The sequence below is a fragment of the Ostrinia furnacalis genome, unplaced genomic scaffold, assembly GCF_004193835.3.
Source record: "Ostrinia furnacalis isolate ACB-3 unplaced genomic scaffold, ASM419383v2 OfSCF0469, whole genome shotgun sequence".
In the NCBI taxonomy this organism is placed as follows: Eukaryota; Metazoa; Arthropoda; class Insecta; order Lepidoptera; family Crambidae; genus Ostrinia; species Ostrinia furnacalis.
The window spans coordinates 233130-255465 of NW_021130708.1; the positions used below are offsets into that span (position 1 = coordinate 233130).

Here is a 22336-nt window from a genome sequence, read left to right on the forward strand (position 1 = left end):
ATAACTTGAAAGAGACAACTCTATTGATCAAAGTCAGCTGACGATGCTGAAGACGAAGGACGGTAACGTCAACAAAAGCCGAGGTTCTGGGTGAGATCGAAAAGATCTATGGACAGCTATATACCTCCCAACCTATTAATAGCTCAGCAACAGACGCAAGAGATAGGTTAACGTGACACTATACCAAAGACATCCCGTATATCAGCCTATACGAGATTAGGACTAAAGAACAACAAGGCACCAGGTGATGACGGCATAACCTCGGAGCTTTTGAACGCAGGTGGAACACCGAAACTCGTTCAGAGACTCTTTAACTCCGTCTTACTTCAGGGAACAACGCCAGAGGCATGGGATAGAAGCGTGGTGGTGCTCTTCTTGGACTATGAAAAGGCCTTTGATTCGATCGAGACTTAAGCAGTGCTGCAGTCTCTCNGGTCGCAGTACCTCCATGGGCAGCGGCTCGTAGTTGAGCTCGGCGGCGTGCGGCGCGGCGGTGAAGCGCGCCCACTCCCAGCGCACGCCGCGCCCGGCCGGCGAGCCCACGCCGTAGCACGAGCGCCGCACCAGGCACTCCGCCGACCCGCCCTCTGCCGACACCCAACCGCTCGGTGAGGCTAAGAACTCATGGCGCGATTATCACGGGACCGATTATTTGTGCGGTTACGCGGTCGCCGATCATCGACCGCAAACGTGGCGGGCGATAATGGCAACTATCGCAAGACGGGCAGTTAAGTCACTGGTACAAAATGGTCGCCCGCCAATCGATCGCAGAGCGCGCGGGCGAAAACCGCAAGGGCTGCGGTTACCGCGGCCCGCGCGATTCTACTAGTTGCCCACCAGTGCAGCGGGACCCCCATACAACCGCGCACACTGCGGGCGCAAATCGCGTCGTGAGTTGTGCATTCATTTTTACATAAGTATCTATTTTATTTTCTTTTTTTATTTTATTTTATTCGGATAACCAACAGCAATACAATACAAATAATGGGACCTTAAATTATGTATCTGCTTAGCCATTTATAGGTAATCGCAAATGGAAGTTAAGATGCAAATAGATTATATGCCATAGCAGACATTAAAAGAATTTACAAGTTACCAGTCACCAATTATTACATCAATAAATTATTTTACTGTTAGACATTGCACAAATCAATTTCAACATTTACATTTTTGTAGGTATTAAACTAACCTGGAGTATCCAAACATTGTGTAAGTGTTCTCAAATTGACATAGTGCCCTCTGAGCGCTGGATCGGCATCTGCTAATACAACCCTCGTCAGCTTCTTAGCATGGGCTCGCTCCAGGGTGCGCGTCACTGCAGGCGTGTGCGGCAGCCACTGGCCGCCACTCTGCCACTCCCACACCACCACACAGTGGACCGACGACATCACCGCTGTTGGTACATCTTTAGAAAAAAATTAAGATGAAATAACCAGTCACATTTCAGTTTCAACTAAATAATGAAACATAACATACATTTATAGTTCATATTGGAAAATATGATGTACTACTAGTGTTCAGATTGTATTATAATACCCTTAGTCAGATAATAGTGGCTAAAACCAACAATAACTTCACTACACAAGTGTATGCAAACTGATGCAGAACAGTGGTTCAATGTAAACTGATAGTTAAATACACAAGGAGAATATCAGAATATAGAATCAATTGTTGACACAACGTTCCAATAACATCGGTTCAAGCTTCAGTTTACGTTCAGATAGCCTATTGGACAATTAAAAATGAGTGCACCTAATTAATGTGTAAACAACGGCAACTTACTTGGTCCTCTGATAACTTCCAACACGTTTACTCAATTAACAATTTATACAAATTAACATCAATTTACATTTCTTCAGAAACTTATCTCCAAAGACTCCAAACAAGAATGTAAATGAATCGGTCGGTATCATAGAATGTCAAGTGAGACTTGTAACTTACAAACGCACAAACTATAATTGACACCATAATTCAAAAAATAAATATAAATTTTAGGATGTATTAAAGCAAAACCTGTGCAGCTGTAGTTAAGACATATTGTTAATAGTTTAAAACGTAGTTTTAAGAAATAAATTGTTGACTTTTTAATGCTTTTTTGACAGTTCAGCTAACTGCAACATATCTGTGTGCATGTGTGCAACAAGTAAGAAGTAATACATAGGAAATAGAGAACCCTCTCTGTCAAATTTTTGAGCCTACTAATTGACAGCCTGGTGTTAAATTCCCTGTACTTAACCTACGTACGTAACGCTCACATACATACATAGTACACGCACACATACATACATAAAGTCCACGCACACATACACACAGTTCACGCACACATAGGCCCTCATAACCTTCAAAGAATTGTTGTTTTTATGATGTACAATGTAGATTTTTTTCAAATCCATTATTTTGAAAATATTTATCTTTATGGTGTACGTATTGTATTATTTTCAAAACAATGGATTTGGAAAAATTCTACATTGCACATGGAAATGCAAATAAGTAAACAAAAACTTTTGAATTTAATAATTTTACTTTATTTATGAACACACATAATATTATACACCAAAAGCGTCTTTTCGCAAAGTTTTCAACAACACTAAAAAAGCATTTGCACATTGAGAAAACTCAGATCACTTGTGAACATAACAGAAAGTTTCTTAGCGATTCACGAAGGAACGAACAAAACTCCGATGAACCAGAACAGCAACAGGTACGAAGGAATGAACTTGAATTTGACTCGACGACTCTTCAATACTTTAATAGGACCACAGAAAACTTAAATGATGGATAAGAAAACAAGAATGCATTTCACATAACAAAAACAACACCGGCCATTTTGGAGGAAAAACAAAGTTGCCATATGTTAAATAGTAATTTCTACTACTCTATTATGTAAATTATAACAAAAATGTCAATGTTCAGTTTTAAATTAAAACAAATTAATTTCATTAAAAAAAAGTTTTCACATTGTAATTAACAATATTCTCAAATATATTTTAATTAAGAAAAAAAATGAAAATGAAGAAAACACGAGCAGCGACATCTAGACCGTTTTAGAGTAGTTAAAAAGTATTTGAATTTATTCACCGATGTCGCTGTTTGGAAGCAAGTTTCACTTCCATGACCGTTGTATGGAAGTTTCTTCACCCTGGAAAAACTAACCAAAAAAGAATATACTCTCTAATCTGTGAAAACATTGACGTATTTTTTTTTTCATAGAAGTTTTACGGCTTTGACGTTGACGTATTCATTCTTTAATCATCTTTATTTTACCGTGCCGTGTGCGTGCTGCTGTATTATTTTTATGAGATTTCGAGCATGGCTTTTTTGGAGAGGAAGTTGTCAAAATAATGTAGTAAAATCACAAACTTCATAACACAAAAACCTTTAGTATAGGCTTAAGTATGCAATACTCATTATTACACAAATTGGTTCTAAAAATATACATTTAAAATAACGTTTTCATCAAAAAACCCCACCAGCTCCAACTGCTCCAAGCTGACCTTTTATAATTAATTTATGGAGAGGTTATTCAAAGCTCTGGAAATAAAAGTGAGCATCTTGTTTGTTTTATTGTACAGCGTACGCGCACGCCCCTATTGAACAAAGAAAATGGTAGGTACCAAATATCGTCTCCACTTACGGAATACTCTCAATAGTCGCAAATGATATCTTTTTAACTGTTATTCCATAAATTGTCAAAGTCAGTGTGACGTTTCTGTAAAACGTTAAAATAGCAATTAATTTTGTCGATTTGTTAAATCTTGTAAATACTAGAAAAATCGGAAAAATAGATGATAATTTTAATATTTTGCACTAAATTAAACACATTAAAATGGCATTTGTGTATCAAGGAGATCAAGAGTTAGAAGCTAAAGCGAAAAAGGGTTGGTTTATAAGATGCTACTCACATTTATACCTACCTACTTCTCATTCACAATCACAGGGTATTTATCAAATGTATTTTTATTCAGCTGCTGAGCGGATATCAGAGAACATGCACATCGTTGCCAATGAGCCTTCTCTGGCGCTGTTCAGGCTACAGGAGCACGTTAGGAAGGCCCTTCCGCCGATGGTAGAAAGGCGAGTTGAAGTCACTAAACTACAGCATGAACTGCAAGGCAGGTGTTACGATGTGGAGTACGCACTAGGGTATGCCTTTATTTAGTAAACCCCTTATGAATTTGGCGTAATTATGAAACGTTTCAAGATGGTATGAATATTATTTTCAGAGCCGTAAAGTCCATGGATGGTGCTGCAACCAGCTTCCAGAACATCCAAGATATGCTGAAGCAATCAATTTTTTTAAAGCAACAGTTAAAGTATGAAGAAGCTAGGAGAAATAAAAAAGATTCTAGTTCAGTTTATAAACGTCTCTCAGCTCATATTGTTCTTGATTTGCCGGACTTGTCTGAGTTCTCTATGGTTAGGGAAACCACTAATAGAATAGAGAATATGATGGCCCATGCAAGGGGTTCCACAGCAGAACTGCATAGGTCTCACACTACATTGCATTAGTAATTAGATTATCTTTTATTATTAACATAATTGACTCTCACACATCTTACTAACAATGTTTTCTACATAATGCTTGGCTCATCATACTAATATTTTTCACATTACATTTTCACATAGATCTTGCTCACACACACATTTTATATTGACAGCAGATCATGCATACAGAAACATGAAAAATTAATTAAGAAAATACACTGTTCATTTGTTTTCCATAAATGTGCCTGGATTTGCTGTTCATGTAAAATGGCCACAAATTCACAATTCTACTGGAAAGTTAAGTTTTTCCATACTTGTAGCAATGTGTTGGTGAGATGTGGGGTCAGGGACTTTGTATTTGAGTGGGTCTTTGGAGGAATGCTTGCTGTATGTTTTATTATTAGGTGTATGTTGTATTGTATATTATATGTCAGTATTACTCACAAATACTAATCTAGTCTCAAAAATTAAACTATCATTACATTAACACATATTTTATTTATTATTATAAATAACCACTAAATATAATAGCTAATTGCTTTGCTTTAGTATTGTCCTTATAACAATCAACCTGCTTGGTGCTTAATTAATAATAACATATCATATTGTATAATTTTAACATAATCTCATACCCTTCTTAACCCTTTAACCGCCGCAGTGTTGGTCGGCGACTCATTTTAAGACTGGCCTGTGTTAAGTTTTGAGCTCGAATACTGAAAACTTAACGCGCATAATAACAAAAACTAAACATAATTATGTTATCAACTTAACAAAATACCTACTTTCACAAGAACTGAAAACAACTAAATCAAATCTACCTCTGGAATATGACTGACCACGGCAACTCCTTCAGTCTAGTAATGTCATACTTCTTTTCAAAAGTCCGCAGTCTGCTAGTTGTTTCTGGCCATGGCCTCCTCCTGGTTTGTTGCGCGAAGGCATTTTTCATGCAGAACACGGAGAAAAAGTCCGTAGACGGCGTCAAACCCTGCTCGTTGGTGATGATCGAATTGTAGATGTAATCAATGGGGATAGCAGACACTATGTACGAGTATACTTGAGGGTTCTGCGCTTGAAGCAACTCCATCTTTTCGAAAATTTCTGACCAGTTAAGGTCGTTGTCTAGAACTTGTATGTTGACTAATACCTGCCAACAAAAACGCACTTAAGTAGGTATACCTACGTAAAATATAAGGAGAACTGCCCGACTGTGACTGCCGGTCTATGAATTTGAATTATGAAAGGCTTTAGAGCTTAGCTGTAGCGGCTCTATAGCTACGATTGTTCAGAGTATTAGGAGAAAGTTAATAACTAAGTAAAGTATATTTATTTGAAAAAGCTCTCTTAGGTGCAGGTTGAATAGGGTTTTCTTTTTTTACGTTACGTGAGCTAAAATGTTAAGGACTGGTACAAGGATCTATTTTAGTACCTCAGTCATATCATTGATGACGAAGTTTCGAAAGTGCTCCGCGAACATGCTCGTGACCTCCACCTCATCCTTGAGGTGCACCACGACCGTGTAGCCTTTATGGCTGTACCGCTCCACCAGGGCGTCTACGGTGTCGATGTCGTAAATGTGTCCGTCCACTAAGATAGCCAGGTTGCTCGTCACTGGCAAGTGGCTTTCGACACTGTTAATTAAAAATAAACATAAGCAAAATTGAACAAATAAGCAAAAGCAAAATTGAGTGAAGCCTTGAGAAAGACCAGAATATCAAGTTTTGTAAAATACGCAGAAGGATTAATAATATTCATAGCAACTCATCTTTCAGCAGCATTGCTGAACGCAGCCGTTAAGGAACGCTACAATTTTTTCATCTAGCTATTACTAAGCTATCCTTTTGAAGTTCCATATTTACCTGCTCATTTCGGCTACATAAGTAGTAGTGGTTCCTTTTACATAAACGCATTAAATTGCACCTTAAATATAGCTGTCAAGTAAAGTATTCAACATTTATGGTGATCCTATTACAAGTTCCTTGTTATGGAAGTTTGAAAACTAAGTATGACTTCACATACTTGCTAGAACAGATGAAAATGCCGTGACCGCGCTTCTTCAGCGTGTACAGTATGTAGTACATGGCCCTCCTGACGGAGTACTTCTGGTAGGCCGTGCACTCGTCCAGGATCAAGACAGCTGGTGCGCCGACGACTGCAGCCGCGAAGTGCAGACGGGTCTTCTCATTAGGTAGCAAGTCGCAGATACGAGTGTGGGCTTGATCGTGAAGTTCTGAAGGCAAGCATATAGCTAATCACAGCTGCATAGATAGGCTGCTTATGTAAAAGTTAAATGAAAATCTTAGTGGCTTTTTTTAAAAAACTAAGCTGACAATGTTATTAGCAGATTACAAAGCAAAAGCAAAGCAGTCTCAGATTGCGGTCAAATACGTGCCTTGTCTTGCATAAAAAAAAATCAGTAGGTACGGCTAGGACGAAAAACTTTCGAGTTCGAATCGTTTGCGTATTCGAATCATGGACCTATAAAAAAAGGCGGACGGAACTCGCGCTACAACAAAACTGTGACGCAAAATTTTGGCGTTTGTCTATTGTGTGAGTGAATTTAGGGATGCCATGTTAGCCAAAACATTTTACCCATTTATTTTAAGAAAAACATAGATCGGCAGATGTTACTTGGAAATGTAGACAGAATTATTCCGTGCCATTTTAAAAGGATGAAAGGTGTATGCGTTGAGGTAGGCGCGAAATTTTCAATGTTCAAATTTTCTTACATTGTTTGCAAGTCAGTGTGTCAGGGTATGTACATAATGTTGATCAAAAATAATTCACGCAGTTACAAATTACGAATCTTGTGTACATTATAATCATAATCTTATGCATCATCAATATATTATTATTATCTCTGATAGATATTTTTTAACATACAACCTGACACTGACTTGCAATCAATGTAAGAAAATTTGAATTTCGCAGTTCCACATTTTTGGGAAGGATCAAATTTGCCTATGAAAATATATCCCATTAAAACACAATAATTATGATAAATTATTTTATTTCCATAGTATGCGTAATACATAACTAAAAAGTCCTAAAATCATTATTAATTTCCCATATTTCGGGTAATTTTCCCACGTAAATAACTGAGAACACTGGTCTTTGACGTATTATTTTTTCGAGTGAATGACGTTTGATTTCAATTAATTTCAATATTTTAATGTCGGAAAATAAGTGATTGGATTATTATTTTACCTGTGAAATGTGATTCCTTAATTTTTGTTTGTTCGAACAGAACGGTTTTACACAATTTCATCACACAAGACATGTCCTATTCGTGTTGTTTTTTCGCTGCTTAAATGTGTCAACTGTGTGAAGTTTGCTCTCGAAGTGGTGTAACAGGGTGTGAATGTGTGCGTGCCGGCCTGTACGTACAGGCAAGCTGGTGTATCCTAATATCACAGTATTTTGTTGATGAGACTCCGTCCGACTTTTTTTATAGGTCCATGATTCGAATCGCCATCAAAAGATTTACTTATAGTTACGAAAACTACAACAGCGCCCTTGTGAACGTGTCGTAAAGTGAACTTAGTATGAGAAATGGTTGCACGAAACTTATTTTGAGAATCAAAATTGTCACGTTATCGTTTGATTCGACGGTTGAGTATCGAATTTTGTCGAATATGGAAACGATTCGAAGACGAAAGAGGTACAGAAGCAAATCAGTATCTTACCTAAAGCATCAATATAGTTCTGTAGCTCATTGTGAACGTATTTCCATGGTACTCCACGCAGCACGGCTATGAATACTAAGGCGTCGTACACACGCATCCAGGTAGGAAGAGGCTCCCTTTCGCAGCAGAGTGAGATGTTACGGGAGTACTGAAACATAATGGTAAAAGAGAATTGAAGTAAGAATTTTACTTAAAAAATCTGGTGGATAATCATCAATATTAACGTGAACAAAGGCCACATTGTACTTTGCATCGAGCTGTCTCCTATGTACCTACATAAGGTTCGGACTTCAGCGTTCACTTGGACATGCACCACGCCTTCCCCGTGCTCTTTATCTTGTACCCGGCCAGGAATTCGCACAGCTTCAGTCAGCCGTGTCTCTTCAGCCTCATAACTAGGTATAAGATGTCACAGTGCTTTTTTTGATTACTTAGCTGTCTTCTATAAACTTATATAAAAAGGCTCATTATTCAGGGTCCACTTGTGCACCACGCCTCCCCCGAGCTCGGTATCTTGTACCCGGCCAGGATCTCGCACAGCTTCAGCCGGCCGTGTCTTTTCAGACTTACAACTAAGTAGATGTAAGAAGTCACAGTGCGTTGCTGGATGAGCTGTCTCTTAACTTACATAATAAGGCTCCGACTTCAGCGTCCACTTGGACATACACCACGCCTCCCCCGCACTCGGTATCTTATACCCGGCCAGGATCTCGCACAGCTTTAGCCGGCCGTGTCTCTTCAGCCTTACAACTAGGTATAAGAAGCAATGGCTTTGCCTGACGACTTATCTCCTCTAAATAAACTTACATAATAAGGCTCCGACTTCAGCGTCCACTTGGACATGCACCACGCCTCCCCTGCGCTCGGTATCTTGTACCCGGCGAGGATCTAGCACAGCTTCAGTCAGCCGCATCTCTTCAGCCTTACAACTAGGTATAAGAAGCAATGGCTTTGCCTGACGACTTATCTCCTCTAAATAAACTTACATAATAAGGTTCCGACTTCAGCGTCCACTTGGACATGCACCACGCCTCGCCCGCACTCGGTATCTTGTACCCGGCGAGGATCTCGCATAACTTCAGCCGACCGTGTCTCTTCAGCCCGGACAGTGCTAGCACCTCCCCCTTGCCCAGCCCTAGGTGGATGTTGCGAAGGATGAACATGCCCGTTTCCTTCTTCGAGACGTTGACTGCTAGCAGGTATTCCCCGTACGTGACCACCTTCTCGCCTGGTATGACAAAGTTTATGGTGACTCTTTTTTGCTTTTATATTTAAAAATGGCAGGACCAAAATGTTAACTACTTTTATTAAGGTAGACATTTAAATGTAGATAGATAGGACACACTTGTTGTACGACCTACAGGACAAGAAAAGATAAAGAAAGAAATATACAAAAGATACGGCACAATTTAGGCGTTCTTATCGCTAAAAGCGATCTCTGTATATCTTTGGTGTAGTCCTGTAGATGCTACCTATCTGCTTGGTTAAGGCTAAGTCACGACACTAAGTCTAAAATATCTACCCAGTTTCATCCAGTAACTCTTCTGAGCATCTATGTAACAGCAATTAAAAGATTGCTGCCTATACCTACTTATAGTTTGAAAAACTTACTTCGTTTGGCTTTAATCTGTGCCAATTTATCTTGTACGTCAGCCTTCTCTCTCGCCGCGCCCTGGGTCAACTGTTCCTGCACTTGCTGCTTCTCCGTTATCAAGAAGAAAGATACCACATATCTGCGTAACCGATGGATGAGGCGATATTCCCATAGCAAGAGGAGACCGGTAAAGAATACGGCTGTAGCCAACATCGATATCAATTCCACGAGGATGCCCGGCTTCATTGTGAAGTAGGGTCTCCGTTGAAAGCATTCTTGGAGGACGCCGCATTTTTCTGGGTGATTGAAAAAGTAACGCCGATGGATGATCATAAAACTTAAATACTATCGCTCCTATATTTTTCGATAAAAGGAACGTATTGTGAGGATTATTACTTACCACAGCATTTATGAAGAATTTTCGACGAACACAAGTTTTTAGACTTGATAATAACGCACTCGCTGTTGTAGAGGAATATCTGTTTGATCTTCACATAGGCATAGGCCATATTGAACTGTGGCGAGAGCCGCATTATGTACAGCGCATAGTTAAGTGCGCTTCCATAAAACAGTTTTGCTATTACTGTAGTCTCTCCTGGAACATCACACGATTAATCAAAAAGTAGGACCCTAAAAGTACATTCCTACCTGACTAAAGAAGAAAACTTTTCATATCTCCTTAGTTGGTCCTACCTCAAGAAGAAAGAAACTTACCAAATACGACGTTCACAATAATGAAGGTCATGGTGTTCAGAGCTGCTTGGGGCCCTATGCTGAAGAGGTAAGCTTGTGGGATGCAGCCTATGCCGTACACGATGAGCATAATGGGAACCACCGCTGAAAATAGACGAACTTACCTAAGATATTGATATAAATATACGTATAATCATGATGATGCCATTAAAACACACGGCTTGAGTAATATTTTCTGTAATTGATCCATTATGAGAATAAGAATCTATAGACGAAAACAATGGGAAATTGTTGTTAGGGAGGAAAATGGGAGTTAGGGAAGTGATTACACAAAGCTGAAAATGCAGTTTCAAACAAAATTTGGCTTCAACAGAATGAAGTTAAAAACTAACCAAGATCTCCATACGAGAAATGTTCGAATGGCACCACGATGTGTATGATGCCAACCATGACGAATGTTATGATCACCACCAGCAGCCAGTACAACACCAGGTCGCAGAAGTACATCGACAACCAGTACCTAGCTGGTGAGAAGTTCATTGCTCGACACTGGAGAAGAAAATTCGCATGCTTAGTGAAATAATTTCCAAACAAATGAAGATCAAGCACTGCTTTAGCAACGAGGCGAAAATGAAAATTGCAGAAGAAGAAGTGCGCTACTGGGGTTGAAAGGAGAGATTCTCTGTGAGATTAACATTCCATGTTGTTTATGTCTAATCTAAGAACACGTTGATTGATTACGTAGTTTTTGTAATTACCTGCAAATGTCTCACGATGCCGTGCTCTTTCGAAGGTATGAGAGTGATGTGGGAAATAGTCAAGATGAGTAGGAACTGAATCAAAAGGGGTGCTCTACCAGCATATCTCATCCACTGCAAAACATTTAAAACTTTTTAGACTGTCCATAAATGTCTATTGATTCGAATTAACGCTTTAAACAAACATAGAGACAGTTGTTTTCAGCAGAAAAAGCGCAGCAATTTAATCAGTATAGTATTATGTAAACATCTCAGATAATAATATTAGCAAAAGATGGCTTCATGTAGAGTTAAGTTAAATTGTAACAATTTATATGTATGCAATTGTCTTAACCGTGGTTAAACCTTAGCGTAACATTTGATCCTTTTTAAGCTAAGCGTCCACAATGTCGGTATCGTACGCATCGTACGCATCGCACATCCGATACGATGTGTTCCGTACGATGCGTCCGTTGTGTACGATACCGACAAGTGGACGCTTAGCTTTAGCCGCAAACCAGCCAAAACTAGACTCCAAATATTTTACGTACCGGTGTCAGATCCAAAGCTAGTGGGTCGTCTATGACCTGTATGGAGGCGTCGAGAGTGGCGGTGTAATGACGGAGAAGGGCCATGTGGACACGGGCCAGGGACCTCGCAGCCGCGCCCTCGTCGTGGTGGATGGGGCTGTACAGCGCTTGCACCTGGTCGAAATAACATAACAGAGAGTCTCAACTCTCAATAGATCAATATTGAGTAAACAATTGATATTAGAATTGCAGCACGCAGATAACTTTTCAATTTCAGCCACTTGGTCTTTTGACAATGCGGTGTATATGCCGGTCCCCATGACTGGAAGAATAGTCTCTACACCAGTGGTTCCCAAAATTGTCTGGGCTACGACTCATGAAATACAAGTTCCCAAACTCGAGACCCACCTGTACGATAATTAACCGTTACCAATATATGAACCTAAATAATGGACTTTTCAAATTACAATCCGTCCGGCTGACAAGTCGCCTGCTGCCCAGAGCGGTTGGATCGGTAGGGTGGTGTGTCATTCTACAGGCAGGGCCCACTCAATGTTCGCTCGCGACCCACCACTGCAGCTTTGGGTCGCAACCCATAGTTTGGGAAACTTTAGCTACACGTCATGTTAGATGTTAAAGATCTGGGATCTTAGCGCGATTACACCAAACGTCATCTTATACAGCGTCCCTAGCGGATACTTTCAAGAACTAAGATTTTCATAAATTTTAAGCACACCGTGAGTTTGTTCAAGCCGTCACTGGAGACATCCATGCCATAGGCAAACATGTACACGTAATGTTGAGGAGAGTCGATAGCTCGTGTCACCAGGTATTCCGTCAGACTCTGCAATAAAAACACAATTCATTTTGAATATAAATTACCTATCTAATTTTAAGCGTAATAAAATAGAGAAACACGGGTGGTCTCAACGCGACATTTTCAAAAGAGTTACATAAGTAGGTATTCACGGTTTGACGTTTTGACTGCTATGCTGCAGCCCTGATCACAAGCAGGCTCTATTCTCTTTTTTAGTTGAAATGGATCGCGAAGGTTTAAAATGTTATATAAGCTTGTTTTAAATATTCATAAATACCTCAGTTTCTGCTAATGCCGTATAGAACATGTCTTCAACTTCGTTTGCAGTTGCTTTAGTCTCGGACATTACGTACCTGGACAAGAATAATAATAGAAACTCGTCTACTTAAAGACACCCGAGATCGGTTTAAAGAAATAAATGATACAAACGCTTTAGCGACTGATCTTGCATCAATGGATTTATCAGAACGCAGAACCAAAGTCGTCTTTTGTTGCAATGCTTCCACAGTCAGGATCTAAGGATACGATACAAATAATAAATCAATTATTAAGATATTAATTACATAATTATTATGGAAGAACCCTTTATGCCCCCTTCTGCCTATAGCAATGACTTACCTCACCATGCAATATCTTCTTAGCATCACGATCTTTGTCCAGGTGTGATAAAATGCTAGCTAAAGAAATTCCGATGAAAATTCCTGCCATCAGCGTTGCTAAAATCTGTAATGGAAATGCCATACATTAACCTTTTCAGCGCCACGTCAAATACAAAAGCCATCACTCTGACGCCACGCTTGATAAATTATGATATCAATACAATCACTATTATTATTCAGTTTATTTAATACTCAATTAGCCTATTACTGACATCATTTTTAAGAATAGGCGCACACCGTTGATTTTTCGTCGGCCGATAGTTTAGTCGGGCAGTTGATCAGTATGGGCATGTATGGGAGTGCGCACATTACGCCGATTCGATTTGGCTGATTCTTCATACAATTTAAAATCGGGCACAACTATCGGCCAACTAAAAATCAACAGTGTGCGCGCCTACTAAGGCGGATTAATCCGTCGTTGGCGGTCAACCTGATGTACACAGGTATCCGTCATTGGCGTTGAAAAGGTTAAAGTATCCGAGGATACTTAACTCAGTCAGTGCCTGAGGTATGAGAGTGGCGCGGGAGGGGTGATATTGACATGACAGAGCATAAAATAAATCTTAAGAAGATCTGAAGTCTCGCTGACGTTTGTGTTACAAAAACACCCTCCCGTGCCGCTACCATACCTTAGGCACTGAGTTAAGCGCTAGACTTAAAGTAAGGCGTATTTTTTTAAAGGATATTATGCACATACCGTCAAAAAGAAAACCGATTTGTAGTAGAGATAGTACGAGATAAACTTCCAACTGACGCATCTAAGATGCGTCATGTTCACAGTCTTTGTGTTCTTCCTGACCCATGGGCATGGCTCTAAGGTTATTGACAAAATTATTGATATATTTAATAGTAAATCAAATGAAACGATGAACATTATGTAGTAAAAATATTGTTTACCGGCTATATTTTTTAAAGCTTCTTTCCCGAGGTTGTGGTGAAACGGGGAGGTTTCATGGACAGCAGCTCGTGCTTCGTTTATGGCTCTGAAAATATTTATATCTAATAATACTTAAATAATATATTGTTTATCGAAGAGCAAGGTTTCACAATAAACTTCGTATACAACCTATTCAAGTTAACTTCGCACCTCGCTGGAATGCGTCTCCCTTCCACTTACCTCCACGCGTTCGCCCCGTGTCCGTAAACATCAATATGACGTCACGGCTTCCAGGTGCGCAGTTAACTCGACCGGGTTGTAAAGGTAAAATTATTCAAAATATCTTGCTGAAAATAGGCTTCTCACCTCCGACTGACTTCTTCAGAATCCGGCAAGCTAATGCTCATCGAAATTATGCCATACTCGTTAGCGTTGTCGTTAAGATCTTTGACCAGAGAAGCGACATTGGCAGTTGGGCTCGCGGGTAGTCGCAGAATCATCAAAGAGCCTAAATGAGCTCGCACTGTGGCTCCAGCTGCTGCCGCTCGCTCCAGAAGTAGAGCTATGTTCTCGTTGTCTGTACTGCTGCCATGGCGAAAGGTCATTCGTACTCGGTATTCTCGACCTAGAAAATAAATGTTTACCTGTATAAAATGAAAAGAATACTTTCTATAGGTACAGGTCTCTCCTCACTTTAGATAGAAGGCTGACGCCCGTATTCACATACATTACTATGAGGTCTCACAGTGCGCGTAGACACACAGGGTGACACACGAACCAATCACAGAGCTATATTCAATGCTGTGTGTTCGATTTTCTTCTTCACTTAAGCAAGCATCGTTTGTGAATACGGACGTGAAATCACTGCGTAAGAAGTGCCATTTAATAATGTGTGCTGTCCCAAATTAGGAACCTAAGTTTTAGGACTTTAGGTATTGGATAAAACAATGAATAAGAACTTTTAGCGCAAGTTAAAATGCTGTATACTTACCATACTTGAAAAACATATAAGCTGGAGTGCCGCCGAACACCAGTACTTTACTATCAAAGATGAAAACTCTGTCAGCATATTCCAGATTTATGCTCGTGTAGCACAGAAGTATAATGGTGACATATTTTTTATATTGCTAAAAATTACAAAAACCAATTAACTAGTTTACTAGTCAATAACACTGACACATTAAGTCAACTAAAGTAGCGATGCGTTATGTGTTTTTTGCTTTTCAATACATACCATGATTTTGTCTTTCAGAACTTGAACATAATTCGGTTTGTCCGTAAAGTTTGGAATGAAAATTATCTGAAAGATTAATTTGGCATCAATGATTTCGATAAGATGTTTTATTGTGTAGTGACAATACCTCCATCTTCAGATATATCACAGATGAGATAGAGCTAAGTAAATATATTTTCTTACTGGTCAAACTTCCTCCATCGTAGATCTAATCTAGGTACCATTTTTGTCCAATGAGATTATCAAGAGAAGCCTATAAAAAGACTTAAAAATGACCGTTGAATCACACCCTCGGCTTCATCAGCAAGGCAATGGCACAGCATGATGATGATGATGGAAGGCAAGGTCGCTCAAATCATAGATCAAGTGCTTGATGAAATAGAGTCGCTTATCATCTCTTACTGGGCAAACTTCCTCTATCGAAGATCAAACCTCCTCATTTATTCTTCAATAAGATAGTCAAGAGAAAGTCAAACCCTTGGCTCCATCAGCAGCGCGATGGCCCAGCTGAGCTGCGCGCGGTAGTAGCCGCCCAAATTGCGCACGTACTCATGCCGCACCGACTCCAGGTCGCATTCCGCCACCAGCCGCCGCATGCGCATGTGCGTGAATTCGTTCACGACAAAAAAAAATATTGGGACGCCGTGATGATGATGATGATGGTGAAATGGCTTTTTTTTCTAGGCAAGGTCGCCCAATCATAGACCAAGTACTTGATGAAATAGAGTCGCTTATCTTCTTACTGGGCAATCTCCCTCCATCGAAGATCAAACCTACATCATTTATTATTCAATAAGATCATCATCTCAGCCATAGGACGTCCATTGCTGAACATAGGCCTCCCCCAATGCTTTCCACGTTGCCCGGTTGGTAGCGGCCTGCATCCAGCGCTTTCCTGCTACCTTTATGATGTCGTCGGTCAACCTTGTGGGTGGACGTCTCTTGCTGCGTTTTCCGGTACGCGGGCTCCACTCCAGAACCTTGCTGCCTCATCGGCCGTCAGTTCTGCGTACTATGAGCCCGGCCCATTGTCAATTCAGCTGTGATTTATGCAATAAGATAGTCAAGAGAAGGTCAAACCCTCGGCTCCATCAGCAGCGCGATGGCCCAGCTGAGCTGCGCGCGGTAGTAGCCGCCCAAATTGCGCACGTACTCGTGCCGCACCGACTCCAGGTCACATTCCGCCACCAGCCGCCGCATGCGCATGTGCGTGAACTCATTCACGTACTGCTTCGACTCTTGCCAGAGGCAGATCTGCAATCAGTTCATGATAGTGTGTCTTATAGTCTTCTCCTTTATAGCGCTTTCACATTTAGGCGATTTAGCAACGCGACATACGCGACAAAATTTCATACTATGTGACAGCGGATGCATGCCTTCACATTATAAAAACGCTGCGCAGTCGCGCTACTAACGCCCTAATGTGAAAGCGCTTTTAAGCTGGTAGCTCAGTATCTATCATGTAGAGTTGATGATATTTCTATTCGTCTAGCAAAATTAAATCAGCATGGTTCTCTTTCTGAATATGAACTGAATTCACCAATCCGAAACCTACAATGAATTCCACGAAGAGTATTTCTAGGTTCTAGACAAATGAACACCCGCAACTTTGCTATGTAGTTCATGTGAATTTCAAAACACTACAAAACTTCTGTAAACCTTCTTCAAAATAGATTCAGCAGAAACAGCCGTCCATTCATTTTCAAAAAGCTGTAAAAGGTACGATATTACAACGGTCTCATCTTATGATAAGCGTTACAAAGAGTATGTAATTCTATTACTAACGTCAGCAAACAGAATGATGTGCTCCTCCACAGTCAGGTCCTCGACTAGCACGCGGTTGCGATGGCAGTAGCCCATCATATTCGGCGCCGCCATGAAGTACGAGCCCGAGGTCAGGGTCTGACCCAGCACGGTGATCGAGCCTTCATCTGGCTGGGTCAAACCTAATCCAAAATAATATGGACTTATTTCTATTGATACTGGTGAGGTATACCGTTGACCTAAATTAGGCCACTTATGATGTCATGCACATGATTCATAGTGTCAAAAAGGTGAAGTACAATTCGCTTATTTTTAGACTGAATAATCTTGCTAGGTAAACGAGTCTGACCTCTGCATTGATTTAATAAAAGAGTGCATTTGTACGACGTTCCAATCAATGATAAGAATAGATGATTCATAGAGACCTGTCAACAAATCTTCAATACTGATAATCATCTTCTCCTGGATGCGTTCTGCAAACAAAATGGTGAACTCCCCGCGGTAGATGTCCAGCGTTATGTTGCTAAGGACTGGCGCGTTCATGATTTTCTAAAAACAGTTATTACTTTTTACAATAGCTTGTCAAGGTGTAATGCAGGTCAAGGTAAAACAAAGATACATTTCAGAAATAAATAGAATAAAATCATAACTAGACACATAAAGTTACCTTCGACACGCTACGAAAGCTTATTGCTTTAGCAACCAACTCATCTACCTCTTGCAACTTTTCAAGCTCCTTCCCAGTTGGAGTTTCTATTCTATTCAGTTTATTTTTGTCCTTGAACAAAAGTATAGTAAAAAAACCGTATTTCACATCTATCAATTTAACCAAGTGTGGATCAAGAGGGATGGATGAAATTTAATAATTTCTTACCTCGACCTTTTTGAAGATGATGGATTTCCAAGAGACTTGACCGCCAATGGCCTTGTTACGCATAGTTCGCTGCATCAACATCAATATGCCAAAGTAAAGCATGTTCATAATAGTCCACACGAGAATAGTGTACAATAGAGAATGCTTGGCTCCACGGAAGGCACCACCTGGATATGGGAAAGTAATATACGACAAAAAAGCAATTGAGGTCGTAAATTAATAAGAAATGCAATTTTGAAGCAAGTTCATATAAGCAATTATTCTCACGTCCAGTTTGCAGAAGCGCAAATTCATTCAAAGCATGCACCAAGCCTAAAGGTGGCAGTGCAATATGCAAGAGAAATGTCAGGGCTCCGTGCTTGAGATCGTAGCGGTGGTGAACCAGTAGCTCCCCTAGAAACGTCTGCAGCAGTGTGAACAAAGTGCTCCATAGACAAGCAATCCAGGCTGCAAACAGGATAATGTTAAATGCAAAACAGAAAAAGGCATTAGGTGCTTAATAAGTTTTTTTTTGTATTGGATGCAACATCATTAATACAGATAGCTGATAATAATATAACCATACCTTTGTTATGGAACATCGCCATAATAAGTGCAAGCATAATCATCACGGACACGTAGGCAAGCAGGATAACGAGAGCATAGAGGAGGTGGATCCAGCGGAAGATGAGGATAAGAGTCAAGGCACCGAGCACGCAGATAGGCAGCACTGTCAGGTAAGCGTAGACCAGCCACGCTATGTACAGCGTTGAGAAGTCCACGTTGCGCATTCTTACAGCTCTCTGAAAGAAAAAGCATGGTCATTGGCTCTTGCAGTGGGTAGAGCCAAATTTTTCAATCGTCAGATATCTTTTAACTGAAGAATAGCCTTGTCATTTTGAAATATTTTGTTCCCATACTGAAACTGTGAATGTGCCAAACTTATTCTTCAGTTAAAAGTTATCCGACGATTGAAAAATCAGCCCATAATGCTATAATCCCTTTGCTACTTAATTTTTAGTATGCAACTACTTTCTTAGCATTCACGCAATCACGAAATTAATTCTGTCATCGTTGCATTGTCTAAAGGAGCTTTGGGCTAATAGGTTCCTAGCACCATGCCCAAGTGGGAAGCATCTAAAATTTTGTAATTACTTTCTGACTTGTAAATACTTGAATCAACTGTCTGTAGTTGAGTTTGGAGGATTACCTTGAATCGACTATGTGTCTCCTGGACCACTAACGCTTGGGTCTCAATGACAGGTGGTATGAGCGCCAGGGTCAGACACAGCAATATGCCAGATATGGCACGCCGGACCTGGTTCTCCTGCATCAGTGGAGAAACTGGCATTGACACCAGGCTTAGCTGAAAAAAAACTCTAGTCTTATTTTACTATAACTCTACGTACGGAGAAATTATTTACGTTTTATCATAATAATGTAAAATATTAACTTACCGGTCCGATAACATTTACATAGGTATTTTGATAACTTATTTAGTCAATGTTATCAAAATGGGATGAATTGCTGTTACGTCTAAGTATGTATTTTATTTCATACCTATTGTTGTACATAATAATTGATTGGTTTTAGTGAAAATTGCCCCGATCTTTTATTAAACCACTAGCTGACCCGGCGAACTTCGTACCGCCTTAGCGTAGAGATTTTCTTAATATTTTTTTCCGTAAGAACCATCCTTGGACTTCCACAAACATTTAAAAAAAAGAATTATCGAAATCGGTTCAGCCGTTCACACGTGATGCCGTGACAACGCGAAACGGGTTTCATTTTTATATATATAGATTATCAGCCGAAATAGCTCAGTTGGGAGAGCGTTAGACTGAAGATCTAAAGGTCCCTGGTTCAATCCCGGGTTTCGGCATTTTTTTAAATAATTTTGTTTATAGGCATCCTTTTTGCCTTTAGTAGGTAATAGTACCAATGTGTAATTTATGTACAACAGTAACTAAATGGACTTGGGAAAAGTCAACAGTTTCTTAAGGAATATTACTTACCTATGTAAAAAGAAACTCATATCTCAGCTATTTAGTATGCTATAAACGCACGAAACGCAAAAAATGCACATGATCAAATAAAAATAAATATTACCACCATTACAAATAAGTATTTAAATAACCTTCAGCTTAATATTTAGCAAAATATTATATTTGAAAGCTGCCGAAACCCGGGATTGAACCGGGGACCTTTAGATCTTCAGTCTAACGCTCTCCCAACTGAGCTATTTCGGCTGGTATTGAACTTTCATAATTTGTATGTGACTATGAATTTAACTTTGGATGTTGGCTTATCGCCATAAGTAAGATAACCAATCATTCAAGAATCACATAAACTGAAAACAGAAACTATGCATGCACTAATTGTACAGTGTAGACTCTTGCGACTTTTTTAAATAACCAAGTGGCTCTACACAACAATATCTAGAATTCTCTCTCTCTCTCTACATTTCTTGTTTGGTACAACCATAAACTTTGAATCTGTGAGAAGTAAAAACCCATTATACCTATGTATGCAAGCCTACAGTACTGGAGTTCAAGTGGAATGTACTTATAAGCATATAACAAGCCGTCTAACTAGAGATGTGAGGTACTTCTAACTAGGCGTACCTCATAGTTAGGAAGACTAGAGCTTGCATACTCCAGGATGGCCTGGCTGACGGCCAGTTGTACTGCGAGGAAACCCGCGCGCAAGTGTGGATTGGGATGCACGCTGGTATCTGAACTAGTAGCGTAGCGAGCTCTCTCGGTACTGCGGATACTGAATTTCCACATGTTACCATCCTGTAAGAAACATGCTGCATGTCATGGTAGCAATAACGTTACAATGACAACTGACCTCTTGGAATTAACATTATGAGGTCGGGAAAAGTTGTTAGTAATAGCTGTACCACTAATAAAAGAATATGCCTGTTGGGCGGTACCTAATTAAGGGTTAAAAGAGTTTCACTACGTAGTTGTTGAGAAAGCTTGTACTTAAAACACTTGTATGGCATCACAAACTTACTGCCTCCTTTTGCGAGACTAGTCTTTTGACTAAAAGCAAAGATCGCAGGACTGAAAATTAAAAACTATATTACACCTTTGGCTTCCAAATGACCCATATGACTGGGTTAGTTAGCGGTGATCCCATAGAACGGTTTAAATATAACATGTTATTTAAATCATCCTCCGTTTCTGCAGACATTATTTCTGAAAATAAATACACACAGTTGAAGTATCGTTGTTTAGAATGATTTAAATACTTTATTTTTTGCGTGCGAATTGTTGGCTATTTACCCGGATTGCCTTTACATCAGGAAAGCCGCTTTTTAATAAAGTCGGAGAGAAGAGCGTGAGAATAGAAAAGAAAAAGATTTTGAAATTTCTTGGTTAAATATCTATTAGTGAATAAGTCCCAACATTACTTTTGACCACATGATGTGATGACGTAGCATGATACAGTGAAGACCTAATAAATTTTATTTATTTATTTTATTTTATTTGTAAAATAAAACCTCACCTGTTTGTAACAACTCAGCAGCTCTGGTCATAATGGTCACAAAAGGCGGAGTGTTAGGCGCATACCCCACCAAGTTCTTGGAGTGCAGCGATGCTAACAAATCAGCTGATGCTAATGGGGGCTCAGGTTCTGTCTGGAGGGGCGTCAGGAATACTGGCTTGGCTATGAACACCGCTATGAGGAGTAAGATGAAGGCAAACAACGTCTCTGCTAGGAGTATGGGCCATCGCCTCCTAAAATATAGGTACATTTTGTTTGTACTATACTAGTAAATAAACCTGAAGAGTTTTTTTTTGGGATAATCTCTGGAACTACTGGTCCGATTCAATAGCCCATTTATCGAGGAAAGCTTTAGGCTATTTAACATCACCCTACAGCCAATAGGGGCAGAGTAGTAAAGAAAAATGTGCCAAAAACGAGAAATTATTATTGAAACTATTTTCACACGTCACACCATTGCGTCACACACAGTCACGGTCATAGCTAGTTGTAAGATTAAAAATTGCATGTACACATACTCGTACGTACCTACGTGTGATTCGATTTATTATAATATTCCATATTTTATTTATTTAACAATCTTATTCACAAAATATTATTACAAGTAGAAACTTACTGTCTTTGTAAGTAACATTTCCACGTAAGAACGTTTATGTGACGCTGAAATTTACTCCGTATTGGCTTTTTCTCCTCAACGCCTTTCTTTTCTTCTTCGGTAAATATTCTAGTTATATCCATTTTATCAATTAAAAATCATCAGTTTCAATTAAAACGATCAGACGCCAAAAATGGCGCCATTTTCATGACACTTGACAATAGTTTTTTTATTTAATCTTTTTGAAAAAAGGTTTTATTTCAGACAGATCATTAAAAAGTATTTATAACAAAATC

The 22336-nt window shown here is 39.6% G+C and overlaps 3 protein-coding genes and 2 non-coding genes across 5 annotated transcripts; 2 read left to right on the plus strand and 3 right to left on the minus strand.

The window, feature by feature from the left end:
* Positions 1 to 321: 321 nt before the first annotated feature.
* LOC114365992 (protein deltex-like) lies at positions 322 to 1673 on the minus strand. The gene is made up of 3 exons (XM_028322752.1): positions 1477 to 1673; positions 1190 to 1405; positions 322 to 587 (listed from the first exon to the last, which is right to left on the minus strand). Exons 1-3 carry the CDS (start codon positions 1487 to 1489, stop codon positions 322 to 324), a joined length of 495 nt encoding a protein of 164 aa, XP_028178553.1. The 5' UTR covers positions 1490 to 1673.
* Positions 1674 to 3696: 2023 nt separating this feature from the next.
* On the plus strand, positions 3697 to 4972 carry LOC114365994 (BLOC-1-related complex subunit 8 homolog). The gene is made up of 3 exons (XM_028322754.1): positions 3697 to 3878; positions 3966 to 4143; positions 4224 to 4972. The coding sequence occupies exons 1-3, from the start codon at positions 3827 to 3829 to the stop codon at positions 4507 to 4509; spliced, it is 516 nt and encodes a 171-aa protein (XP_028178555.1). The 5' UTR covers positions 3697 to 3826; the 3' UTR covers positions 4510 to 4972.
* A 118-nt stretch (positions 4973 to 5090) lies between these two features.
* Positions 5091 to 21695, minus strand: LOC114365993 (ABC transporter A family member 4). Its single transcript, XM_028322753.1, has 31 exons — positions 21446 to 21695; positions 21026 to 21135; positions 20554 to 20727; positions 19140 to 19295; positions 18516 to 18732; positions 18218 to 18397; positions 17951 to 18117; positions 17744 to 17854; positions 17502 to 17625; positions 17098 to 17258; positions 16393 to 16566; positions 15313 to 15378; positions 15070 to 15205; positions 14445 to 14703; positions 14099 to 14184; positions 13899 to 14014; positions 13161 to 13265; positions 12972 to 13057; positions 12820 to 12895; positions 12462 to 12569; positions 11747 to 11899; positions 11217 to 11330; positions 10851 to 11007; positions 10480 to 10602; positions 10166 to 10360; positions 9783 to 10061; positions 9158 to 9399; positions 8172 to 8319; positions 6505 to 6715; positions 5915 to 6116; positions 5091 to 5632 (listed from the first exon to the last, which is right to left on the minus strand). The coding sequence occupies exons 1-31, from the start codon at positions 21693 to 21695 to the stop codon at positions 5300 to 5302; spliced, it is 5019 nt and encodes a 1672-aa protein (XP_028178554.1). The 3' UTR covers positions 5091 to 5299.
* On the plus strand, positions 19739 to 19811 carry TRNAF-GAA (transfer RNA phenylalanine (anticodon GAA)). The gene has a single exon. It is a non-coding gene; the product is annotated as a tRNA-Phe (tRNA).
* Positions 20106 to 20178, minus strand: TRNAF-GAA (transfer RNA phenylalanine (anticodon GAA)). The gene has a single exon. It is a non-coding gene; the product is annotated as a tRNA-Phe (tRNA).
* Positions 21696 to 22336: the final 641 nt, after the last annotated feature.